General features: G+C 23.5%; 2 protein-coding genes across 2 annotated transcripts; both read left to right on the forward strand.

Moving 5' to 3' along the window:
- PADL01_0314100 (circumsporozoite- and TRAP-related protein) lies at nt 1-6255 on the forward strand (the record flags this gene model as incomplete). The annotated part of the gene is made up of 1 exon (XM_028684337.1): nt 1-6255. One exon carries the CDS (start codon nt 1-3, stop codon nt 6253-6255), a length of 6255 nt encoding a protein of 2084 aa, XP_028536555.1.
- Nucleotides 6256-6950: 695 nt separating this feature from the next.
- On the forward strand, nt 6951-13742 carry PADL01_0314200 (conserved Plasmodium protein, unknown function; the record flags this gene model as incomplete). Its single annotated transcript, XM_028684348.1, has 14 exons — nt 6951-7163; nt 7277-7344; nt 7426-7480; nt 7629-7681; nt 7774-7849; nt 7967-8360; nt 8449-8639; nt 8709-8754; nt 8922-8976; nt 9078-9151; nt 9265-9384; nt 9527-12669; nt 12801-13493; nt 13686-13742. The coding sequence occupies 14 exons, from the start codon at nt 6951-6953 to the stop codon at nt 13740-13742; spliced, it is 5238 nt and encodes a 1745-aa protein (XP_028536556.1).
- Nucleotides 13743-13910: the final 168 nt, after the last annotated feature.

Below are 13910 nucleotides of genomic sequence, written 5' to 3' on the forward strand. Positions count from 1 at the left end.
ATGAAGAAAGCATTTGTATTAATATTTTCCTGTCTCTTACTTTTTTTGCATCTGCACACTGTAAGAACGCATTATGCCAAAAATGAAGAGACAAATAATAAGGATACTAAATTGAAAAAGAAACGTAATTCCAAAACTTTCAATAAAAAATTAACAAACAAATCCTTTCTTCAAGTACAACATACTGTATCAACTAGATCTGTACCACCGCCACCATGTCTTGGAGATGATTGCTTCTGCCAAAATTATTACGATTTAACATTAATTTTGGATGAATCTGCAAGCATAGGATCAAAAAATTGGAAAAACCATGTTATTCCATTTACTGATAAAATTATAAACGATTTAACAATAAGCAAAAATGAAGTACATGTAGGAATTTTGTTATTTTCTAGTAAAAATAGAGATTACGTCACTTATGGTGATGAATTAAGATATCAAAAAGATGAGCTTCTAAAAAAGGTAGAAAAATTAAAAAAAGACTATTATTGTGGAGGAGGAACAAAAATATTAGGTGCATTGAAATATTCTCTGGAAAATTATACAAAACATAAAAATGTTAGATATAATGCACCTAAAGTAACAATATTATTTACTGATGGTAATGAAAATTCTGCATCTAATAAACAACTTTTGGAAATGGGTTTGACATACAGAAGAGAACGAGTAAAGTTATTAGTTCTTGGTGTAGCAGCTGCTGAAGATAAAAAGTTAAAATTAATAGCTGGGTGTGAAGAAAATACCAACTGCCCATATTCCATGAAAGCAGAATGGGAAACTATAAATGACATAACAAAGAGATTAACAAATAAAATATGTCATACAGAATCGGAAATAGAACCAGAACCACAGCCAGAACCTTCCACACCAACAACACATTGCCAAGGTGATGATTGCTTTTGTGAGGATTATTACGATTTAACTTTAATTTTAGATGAGTCACGAAGTATAACTCTCAACAAATGGAAGAATGACGTAGTTCCATTTGCCGAAAAAGTTTTGAATAATTTAAATATCGACAAAGATAAAATACATGTTGGAATTATGCGTTTCGCTAAATCTATGAAAACGGATACAGGTTATGAGCAGGAAACAAGATATATGAAAAACGATTTGATAAAATTAGTTAGAGATTTAAAAAATAAATATGGATCTGGTGGTGCTACCCATCTTGTCGATGCTTTACAATATTCATTAAAAACTTTTACAAGACACCCCAATAATAGAGTCGATGCACCTAAGGTAACAATATTATTTACGGATGGTAATGAAACTTCTAAAAAGGAAAAAGATATACGAGATATAGGATTATTATATAGAAAAGAAAATGTAAAGCTAATAGTAGTAGGGGTTAATTTAGCTACGGAGAAAAGTTTAAAATTATTAGCTGGTTGTACTGAAAATGAAGAATGTCTACGAGTTATTAAATGCGAATGGAATGATTTAACAAATATAACTAAAATACTTACGGATAAGATATGTAATACAGGATCGGTAGAATTACCAAAACCTGAAGAGAATCCTGAACCAGTAGAAAAACCAAATCCAGAAGAAAATCCTAATCCAGTGGAAAAACCAAATCCAGAAGAAAATCCTAATCCAGTGGAAAAACCAAATCCAGAAGAAAATCCTAATCCAGTGGAAAAACCCGAACCCGAAAAGAATCCTTGTATAAACATGGAAGATTGCTATTGTAAAGATTTTTATGATCTAACTTTAGTTTTAGATGAATCAGCTAGTATATCTGATTTAATATGGAAAAACGAAGTTATTCCATTTGCTTTGGAAATTATTAAAAGAATAAATATAAGTTATAAAAATGTGCACATGGGCGTTTTGCTTTTCTCTGAATACACTAGAGATGTTGTTAGATTTTATGATAATGCAAGATATGAAAAAGGGACACTACAAACAAAAATAAATGATCTAAAAAGAGATTATAGAAGTGGAAAGAAGACATATATAACACAAGCTCTACGATATGCATTAACATATTATAGCAAACTTTCAAATAGAAAAGAAGCACCTAAAGTAACCATGTTATTTACAGATGGAAATGATTCCAATGAATCAGAAAAGGGATTAAATGACATTGCATTGTTATATAGAAAAGAACATGTGAAATTATTGGTAGTAGGAGTTTCTACAGCAAGTGAGAATAAATTGAAAATGTTAGTTGGTTGTGCAACAAATGTTGTTTGCCCATTTGTTATTAAAACGGAGTGGGGATTATTGAAAAGTGTATCAGAAGTGTTTGTAAAAAAAATATGTGACACTGGAGTGGTATTGCCACCTGGAAGTCCCTCTGAATCAAACCCTGGAAATCCTTCCGAATCATCACCTGGAAATCCTTCCGAATCATCACCTGGAAGTCCCTCCGAATCAACACCAGGAAATCCCTCTGAATCATCACCAGGAAGTCCCTCCGAATCAACACCTTCTTGCAGTGGAACCGAATGTTTATGTCACAATACCTACGACTTAACATTAATTATAGACGAATCTGCAAGTATCGGATATTCTAACTGGGAAAAGGAAGTAGTTCCCTTTACTGTAGGAATTGCAAGTAATTTAGAAATAAGTGAAAAGAAAGTAAACATGGGAATATTATTATTTTCTGACAAGATTAGAGAGTTCATTAAATATGGACAAAAAGAAAGTTATGATAAAATTAACTTAGTAAGAAGAATACACGATTTGAAAAAATATTATAAATCAGGAGGATTTTCATATATAGTAGAAGCTTTGAAATATGGATTATATTCATATGCAAAAAGTACATCTACTAGATTAGATGTTCCTAAAGTAAATATTTTGCTTACTGATGGGAATAATACAAATACGTCTGATTTTATTTTAACTGAAGTGAGTTCCTTATATAAGAAAGAAAACGTAAAGTTATTATTGATTGGTATTGGAGGTCCTACTATACATAAGTTAAGATTGTTAGGTGGTTGTGATAAATCGGATGGTGATTGTCCATATGTTGTAAAAGCAGAATGGAATAATTTAAAATATACATCAAATTTAATTATTAATAAAATATGTCATACAGATACTCCAGTAGAAAAACCAGGAGATAGTTCATCTGTATGTAATTCTAAGGATGATTGTATATGTAAGAATTATTTTGACTTGACATATATTGAAGTTCCAACATTAAATAGTACTTATACATGGAAAAGTGAGTTTATGGATTGTTCAAAAAATATAATGAATAGTTTTGTTATAGATAAAAATCAGGTACATGTTTCCTTGATAATATCTTTAGAAAAGAAGTCTGTTCACCAAGGCTTTGATGATGTTAATTCTTATAATAAAAATGAATTAGTAAAAACATTAGGAAAGTTAGAGAATTCTATGGTTTTAAACAAAACGAATATATTAGATTCATTAGTATATGGTATTCAACAATCTTTTGGAAAAGGACATAGAGAAAACGCGCCAAAAGTTACTATATTATTAACAAATAGTAATAGTGATTTATCTGATGAGAAGGCATTACAAGATATATACTTAAATTACAAAGAGAGATCAATTAAGTTATTAATTATAGGTATAGGTATAACGAATAAGGAAAAATTACTTCATGCTGGAGGATGTAATATGAATGGGAATAATTGTCCACATGTATATGCATCTAAAAGTTTTTCATATATTGGTGGTGTTGATACATTTTTAGAAGTAAACAAATGTGATAATAGTAGTAGTAGTGATAATAATGGAGGTGACAATGGGAATGGGACAGAAGGAAATGTAAATCCAGATACACCTTCATGTAATGATAATGATGATGATGATAAATGTAATAATGATGACAGTAATATAATATGTACTAAAGTTTTAGATATAGCTGTAGTATTAGATCAGTCTAGTAATATATCCAAAGATCAATGGAATGTATATGTAAAACAGTTTGTTATAAATACAGTGAACCAAAACTATTTGTCAAAATATCGAAGTCATATAACTATTGTAAAAATGGGAAAGAGTACTAAAGAAAAATGGAGTTTAAACAAAAAAATTAGTTATCAAAAGAAGAAGATTATTAAAAAAATAAACAAATTACCAATATCTTATTCAAAGAAGAAGGATATAGCAAAGAGCTTAAAGTATGTAAGGACAAAAGTATTTAAAAAAAGTGAAACAAATAGAAAAAAATTAATAATAATGTTAGTTGAAGGAAAATCAAACAGTAATATGAATGATTTGAGAAAAGAAGTTGGATTATTAAAAGTAAATAATATTGATTTTTTTGCATACGCAATAGATAATATAGACCAAACAGAATACAAAATACTTGGAGATTGTGAAAGTTCAGTAGACATGGGAATTATGGGGAATTCACCATCATCTCCTTCTTATTTGCCATGTAAAAATATAGTTAAGGTATCATGGGATACATTATTATCTTCAACAGATATACATATGAAGTATATTTGTAATGGTTATCCTGAAGATGCCGAATGTTCTGAATGGGAAGAATGGAGTCCCTGCCCTGAAAATTGTCCAACAATTAATAATAATAATAATAATAATAGAACATATTTTCCACATCTAAGCAAACGGGAAAGGAAAGGACCATATACATTAAAAGGAGAAGAATATATGGGTGAGAAATATGGAAGTTCTTGTATGGAATTAAAATCTATTGAATATCGATCATGCCCTATAAATGCAGGTTGTAATGATATGTGTGGAGATTTTGGTGAATGGAGTGAGTGTAGTGCAACATGTGGAGAAGGTATACGAGTAAGAAATAGAGATAATTCTTTAGACAATGATGACAAATGTAAATTATTTAATTCAACTGAGATGGAAGCATGTAATATTCAAGAATGTGATGATAATAATAATGTAGATATATGTGAGGATATTGGAGAATGGAGTGATTGGTCCTCTTGTTCTAAAACTTGTGGATATTCAACAAGAAGTAGAACGTTTAGTATTTTACCAGAATATATAGGAGAATATCCTAACTGCAAAACATTTGAAAGGAGTGAAACAGAAGTATGTGCTTTTATTCCTGCATGTTCTGATGAAACATGTTTTGAATGGGAAGAGTGGAATGAATGGTCTTCTCCATGTAGTCCTAGGAAAAGAGTTCAGAAAGCTCGAGTATTAAAAAATAATGGTGTTATTAATAGTAGTGGCGATAATAATAATAATAATAATAATAATGCTAAAAGAGGGATGGAGCATACACATTCTACATTTACTTCTTATAATAATAAAAAATCTGATTTATGTGAAGAAGAAGTGCGACATTATTTAAATAAAGTAGAATATGATGAGGAATCTACATGTGAAAATAAAAACCCTTGTGGTGATTGGTCAGACTGGTCTGAGTGTGATAGGACATGTAATGTTGGTGTTCGAATAAGACATTTTATATCTCACATGTTTGATATGGTTTCAGATGAAGATGAAAAGGAATGTTTAGAATATTATAATAAAGTTGAAACGGAAGATTGTTTGCATTTACCACCATGTGACGGAGGTGAATGTAGTGATTGGGAAACTTGGGTAGAATGTAAAGAAGAAGATATGATTGGAAACAATTGTCATAAACCAAATAAAAAAATATTAACTAGAAAGTTGGAATTATTGAAAAATAAAGATATAACAAGATCAAAAAATACATCTGATGTTTGTAATGACTATACATTATTTAGAGAAGAAGATTGTCCTCAATTAAATGATACATGTATAAATGCATTATGTAATGAATGGGAAGAATGGGGAGATTGTTCCAGTACTTGTGGAGAGGGGTCATTTAAAATAAGAAAAAGAAAAGCACCTTTAGAATTGATACCTGCATCTCAAGATATAAATGGAAATATTGGTTTGACATGTGCACAACAAAATATAAAAGTTGAGGAAAGAGAAGCTTGTATAGTTCCAGCATGTGAAGATGAATCTACAAACGGAGGAACAGTAGTAGATGGATCTACTACTCCTTCTTCTCCATCTGACAGTAATAATAATGATGGCTCATCGGGTAATAATACAGGAGATTCAAATGATAAAAAGGGTATGGGAACAGGTGAAAAGGTTTCGATAGCTGCTGGAGTAATAGGATTAGTAGCCTTAGCAGCAGGAGGTTTGATATATGGATACAATACGTTAAATGGTGGTGAGCCCCCTCATAGTTCTAATATGGAATTTGAAAATGTGGAGAACAATACAGGTGCAGAAGAGCAAGAAAATGAGGATTTTGAGGTAGTGGACGCGGATGACCCTATGTGGAACTAATCCACATGTCTTTAAAAAAAAAAATAAAAAATAAAATAAAAGAAAATAAAAGAAAATAAAAGAAAATAAAAGAAAATAAAAGAAAATTACGTTTGTGAATAAATAAATATATATGTTATATATGCTGGTGAATAGAAAGCCCTTTTTGTAATAATAATATTTCTTGGATTTTTTTTCTTATTTTTTGTTAATATTTATATATTATATATACGGACTAACATATATATATATATATATATATATATATATGTATATTTATTTATTTATTTATATATATTTTAAATTTTGTTAAGATTCATTGGTTCTATACAAAATAAACATTATAAAAATATCATTCCCACTGGATACATACATATATATTTATATATATATATATATATTTATTGTTTTGTATTTATGAGGGGAATAAACTTTTAGTTCGAATAAGTTTAAAATATTAAATAAATGTAATATGCGTATTCTTATTTTAATAAGTACATCAATTTTATAAATGCAAAGCTAAAAAAAAATTCTTTTCTTATGTCTAGAAGATAAAAAAATAAAAAAATACATACATATATTATATTCTATATATATGAGGAACATTTTGAGGGATTATTATGATATTTAATATTATCTAATATATTAAAATTATATATATATATATATATATTTTTGTATTTTTAATTCTATATATATATATATAGAGAAAAAAAATGGATTTTGAAATATGTTCGGACGATGATAATTTTCAAAAGGAAAAAAAGGAGCATTTAGATATTTCTTACTTTGAGAAATTCATCGTGGATGCTGATAATAAAGAAAATTTTGATAAAAGCTATGATACTTATTTTAAGACTGTTAATAAGGATTTCATATATACGTGTCATCATATTTTTAATGCTCATAACGAGGATAATGTGAAGAAAGTAAATTTAAAAAAAAAAAAAAAAGAAGAAATATATAAATATATAAATATATGTATATATACAGTACAACATTGAACATTTCATAAAGAATGTAAAATATTTAATTGTTGTAGATTTTATCATATTATGAACCAAATGTGGATATAGAAGAGTTCAATAAGAAAATAGCACGTGCTTACAAGTACATTCAAAAAATGAGTAAAATTTTTTTTTTTTTTTTTTCTGGATATACATTTTAATATATGTTATATTGTCTTTATAGTTTTAAATATGTGTTGCTTGAGAATAATAGGATGCGTCAAGAGGATAAATATTTGGTAGTTCACAATATATATATATATATATATATATATATATATATATTTTTATATTATTCATTTGCAATTTGTTGTATTATAATTATAATTATAATTATACGTTTGTCTTTCATTTTAAAAAATATTTCACTAATAAATTGACCATCAGGAGAGTTTGTTAAAGATAGAAAATGATCTGAGAAATCATAAATTGAAACTTAGGTATACAAAATTGTACATATATATATATATATATATATATATATATTTATTTATTTATTTATGATTGTGTTTTTTTCATTGCAACTTTTTAGTTATGACAAGGATGCAGAAAAAGTTATGAACAAAAGGAACTATAGAGAATATGAAAATTGTGAAAAATGTGATTTGGTAATATATATATTTATGTACTACTAAGCATAATTGAAAGAAAAATATATATATATATATATATATATATATGTATGTATATTTTTTTTTTTTTTTTTTTCTTATCCTTTTGTGAAGGAAAAAGAATATTTAAAGAAAAGGAAAAGAATTGATTTTATAATAAAATATTTTATAAATGCAGCAAAAGAAATAAACAACATAGATCTAAAGTGTGGGAATTCATTTTTTAGTTATGATCATTTATGTTTTTTACAAAGAAAATTTTTGCTTGAAAAAATAGAAGATATGAATGAACTTACACAAAACAATGCTCTTATGAATAAATTTATTGATAAAACTGAAAGAGAAAATATATTTAAAGAACCTATGGAAAATAATGAAAAGAATGAGAAATATTTACAAGAAAATTATCCAGACAAATTATATACATACAAGTTGGATGAAGATTGTTTATTTTTAAAACCTCATAATATCGATTCCTTTTTTCTCTTAGATTTAAAAAATATTTATGGTCTGTTCCAAAAAAGTTATATACTCATAAATATATATATATATATATATATACATATATATTTATTATGTGTTATTTCCTTTTCAAGTTGGAAAACAAATCAGGGGGAAGAAAAAATATGGTTATTTATGTCTAATCAAATATTTAAGTAATTTTGATGAATATTTTTATAGAAAGGAAAAAAAGGAGAAGGAAAGAAATGAATTCCCTTATGATCAAAGAAAGAAAATATTTGAAAAGTTGGAAGATGTAGATTATAATTCTGTAATAGAGAAAATGGTTAGTTATAAAGGGGAATATATATATATATGTTCATACATTTTTTTTTTTTTTTTTTTTTTTTTTTAGGGTGAAAAATATTTTCTTCCATTACCAAAGGAGGATGTAGAAAAAAGTTAGCTATATTCAATAAATTTGAAATGTTATTAATTTCTTTTTGTAGATGTATTCATATGTTCCTATAATAATTAATGTGATAAATGTTTAAACAAAAAAAAAAAAAAAAAAAAAACATTTTCTTTCTTTCTTTCTTACTTTGTGTTTATAATATGTATGGTTCAGATATTAAGGAGTTACGCATTTTAAAGTTTTTATTGTTGAAACTATTTAGAAAAAGGTTAAGTCAAAATATATATATATATATATATATGTATGTATGTATTTAGAATTATATTTTAATAATTTCAACTTGTATATTCCATTTTCTCCTCATCATAGGTGTAAATCAAAACATTGTGATAGGAAATTCTCATTTCCATTAAAAATTGTTATTACGGGAAAAATAAAGAGAGGTATCATATATTCAAAAAAAAAAAAAAAAAAATGCACTTATATGTATAAATATAAACATATATATATATATATATATATTTATATATGTGTTATTATTTTTTTTCCTTTTTAGAAACGCTACTTTTAGCTAGATACCTGAAAAAAAAGTTCACATTAAAAATATACGATTTTAATAAGATAAAAAAGGAAGTTGAACATATATGTAGTAATAATAATAGATATATATCAAACGGTAATTATAAATAATTAATAGTTATAAGGGTTACACATAAAAAGAAAACATATGAATATATATATATTCATAAATATTATATATATATATATATATATATATATATATATATATATTTTGAATATATGTCTAACAACATCAGACGAGAATGTAACAAACAAAATAAACATAATAAAAAAGCTAAAAGAGATATTAAAAAAACTTGATGAAAAGAAAGAGAATACTTTTCAAGTAGATTTATTATATTATCGTATAAAATATGATGAAGATATATTTTATAGAGATAAAGAAAAAAGAAATAAGAAAATTATGAAAAATGGAAAGATGAAAAAATATTATGGTTACATTATTATAAACTTTTTTTTTTCATTAAAAGATTATATAATGTATGAATATAAAGCAAAGAAATTTTTTCTTTACAACAAATACATACATATAGGGCATGTGAAAAAAGAAAAGAAAATTCAATCGATTAATTTTTCACCATTTGAAGAAGATACTATGCAAAGTACAGATATTAAAAAAATGAATACACAACAGAATAACAAAAAAATCGAAGAAGAAGAAGAAGAAGGAAAGAAAAAAAAAAACTTGAAAAAAAAAAAACATGTTACAATGACAAATGAGAACAATTCAATAGACAAGAATGATGAGAATATTATAAAAAAAGATACAAATATATTAAAAGATAATAGTAATGATAATAATATTATATCTTATCATGAAGATATTAATAATTATAATAAACATATTGAAAATAATATTTTATTTTTTTCAAATTTTATATGTCCAGTAGATGATTTATTTTATATGAAAAAAAATTATGGAGGTGCTATAGATTTCCATTTTCACATTGAGAAAAGTTTGAAACAAATAAATTCAATTTTATATAAATGTATTAATAATAACTGTTCATGTCATATGAAAGAAAAAAAAAAAAGAATAACAAAACAAATTCATAAATATACAAATGATAATAAAATATATAAAGAAAAGGAATATACAACAGAAATTAACAATGAAGAAAAAGAAAATATAGAAAACGAAATATTGTTATATCAGAAAAAATATATATTTAGAAAAAAAAATGATAATTTCAAAAATTATTTCAAGAAGAAAATTCATATTCAATGTAACATTAAAAATACAAAGTATTTATATCATACATACAATATAAAGGATATAATAGGAGATAAGGAGATACAAATTAAATATTACAAACTTTATAATAATGAATCCAAATTAGATTACATTCAACAAAAGAATATAAAGAAGGACAAAAAAATATATCATTCCAATTTTTATATTGTAAATAAAATATTCCAGTTTGATAAAAATTTTATAGAGATCGAACATTTTTTAAAAAATTATAATAAAAAACTTGGACGCTTATATGAAAGATATTATGTTATTAAAAAACAAAATATAAAAGATATATATATATATACAAGTAAATTATTATCAAAAGTTTTTTTTTTAATTAAAAAGAAAAAAGCAAAAAAAAATTTGAATCATAAGAAATATATGAATTATTATAATAAAAAATGTTATAATAATGATAGTAGTAGCAATACGTATTATGATAATCTTATAAATAATGAAGATAATAAGAATGAGAATATTTATGATGAAAAATATTTTATGAGAAGAATAAATATAGATAATACCATGTCTTTTTATTTTAAACTTAGATATTGTAATATAATAAAAAGATATATTATTCATTTATTTAATTTATTTATATGGAAAATAAAAATGGAAAAAAATATAAAGAAAGGTATAAAGTATATATATAAAAATATTACAAGATTTATAGACTTTATAAATTCTATAAAATATATAAATGAGTTTATTCAAATGTATAATAAATATTGTGAATTAGAAATTAAAAATGATGAGGTTCAATTATTATTATTTGAAAAATTGAATCAAATACAGCAAATTATATGGTCAGATATTATAGAACAAAGAAATTATAATATTTATCATAATAAAGATATTTTATATATATATAAATGGATATATATACAAATATATTTAATATTATATCATGAATTTTATTTAATTAATATAGAACATCAATTATATATTGATATAGATTCTTTTGTAAACGAATTATTATATTCTATCATACACATTAATATAATAACAAATACATTAAAAAATGATAAAAAAAATAAAACAAATATATCTTCTATATTTACATATATGCCAAAAAATACAAAAGAATTATTTACATATGATCATGATCAAAATTATTTTGATTTTCCATTCATCAATACAATATTGATAAATATGAATAAGTTATTTATACCAATTATATCAAATAATATTATACACCACAATAATAATAATAATAGTAATAATAGTAATAATAATAGTAATAATAGTAATAATAATAATAATAATAATAATAATAATAGTAACAATAGTAATAATAATCATATGACACATAAAATTAAAAATGATGATAGTGTGGAAAATCTCATATTTTCAAAAAGAGAAAAATATATTCATATGTGGGTAAAAGAATTTCGTTCTATAAATAATTATAAATTCTTTTATAAAATGAAATATCTACTTAATAATTTATTAATAATATTAAGAACATATTTTTTCATCTTTCAAGAATTAAATATTTATATTTATAATTTTATAACATTACATTATTTTTGTGTATATAAAAAAATAAATTATATTTTTGAAAGGTTAAAAAAATATGTTCGAGCCCATCGACGTATTCCTTTTTATTATACTACAGCTCTTACTACAAAAAGAGAAAAGAAAAAAAAGAAGAAACTACAAGTTAAAATATTAAATATGCAAGAAATAAACAATGAGGAGAAACAATTATATATGAAACAAAATATATATAATATGAATATCTTAATAGATAATAGAATTAATAAAAAAAGACATATATTTAATATAAGAAAATTTTTGAACCATATTTTAAGTTATATATATATTTCACAATATTTTCTAGTCATATCAAAAGAAGATTTACAAAATGTTATGATAAGTAGTTTATATTTTATAAAAGACAGAAAGAAAAAAATGAATTCTTTTATATTTCTTAGAGATATTTTAAATTCATATGTAAAAATATATTCTGTAAATAAAAATTTGTTCATATTACCAAACGATTTAATGTATCATGCATATAATTACGATCATAAAATGAAAAATAATAAAGAACAAGAGGAACACATATTCATTTTGCATTTTTTCTTTTTCTTGATTTTTTATTTTTATTCAAAACCTAAAAAAAATCATCTCAAAAAGGTCACTCCTAAAAGTGTTCACCCTTAAACATTACGATAAAAAAAAAAAAAAAAAATATATATATATATATATATAATTATATATTTGTTTTTATTTTTATTTTTATTTTTACTTTTACTTTTATTTTTTAGATTTTTTTTAGATACTTACATGTTATGCAAACAAAAATGAATGCTCAAGGAATAGACGAACAGAAAAAAATCGAAACAATCAAAACACAATTTTGTTTTTTACAATTTGACGAAGATACTTATGAATGTAAAGAAAAAATATTATGTGATTATTTTTATGTCGCATTAAATCATTTAAAAGATTCAGAAAGAAAAACTTCAGAACAGATTGAATTGTTGAAGGGGGGATGTACTTCAAAGTCTGAGAAATTAACAAATGTGGAAAATATGGAAAATATAAAAAATATTAAAAATATAGAAAATATTAAAAATATAACACATTTAACATATAACGAGTTTGCTTCATTGGGACTATTTAATTTTATAAAAGATAAACACATAGGATATTATATAAAAGAAGAAAATGAAAACTATGAAATTCGTTTATTAAATAAATTTTTATTTAAAACTTTTTTGATGTTTGAATTATTCCCTCATTTTAATAAAAATATTTGTATATACATGAAGAATTATTTATTTAAATTTATTGTTGATTACCTTCCATCATTAAAAATATGGGTAGAGGAGAAAATACAAAAAATGGAAAAAAAAGTTAATACTTTAAAGGTAAATTCCGAAGAAATATTTGTAAAAGATGATAAAAATGTGGATGGATTAAAAAATGAAAGAGTAGAAATATCTCAAACGTATAAAGTATCAAAAGAGGAAAAAACAAAAATGGTAATAAATATATATATATATATATATATATATATATATATATATATATATTTATATATTTATATACTTATTATAAGATGAATGATATGGCTACTCAATAAAGTGGAATATACATACATATATATATAATACATATATATATAATACATATTTTACCTTTATCAGATAAGAGTAATAGATATATTTCTATTTTTTCTTATGGATTATAATTATAATTTTTAAAACATTTATCAATGAATCTTTTAATAAGTGTGTAACGTTTAAAAAAAAAAAAAAAAAAAAAAAAACAAAATGACATAATAATATAATAACATATTAAGGGTATATTAATTTCGATAATATTCCCTTAAAAATATATGTACATAAAAATAAAAAAAAAAAAAAAAAAAA

The sequence above is a fragment of the Plasmodium sp. gorilla clade G2 genome, assembly GCF_900097015.1.
Source record: "Plasmodium sp. gorilla clade G2 genome assembly, chromosome: 3".
Lineage (NCBI taxonomy): Eukaryota > Apicomplexa > Aconoidasida > Haemosporida > Plasmodiidae > Plasmodium > Plasmodium adleri (nom. inval.).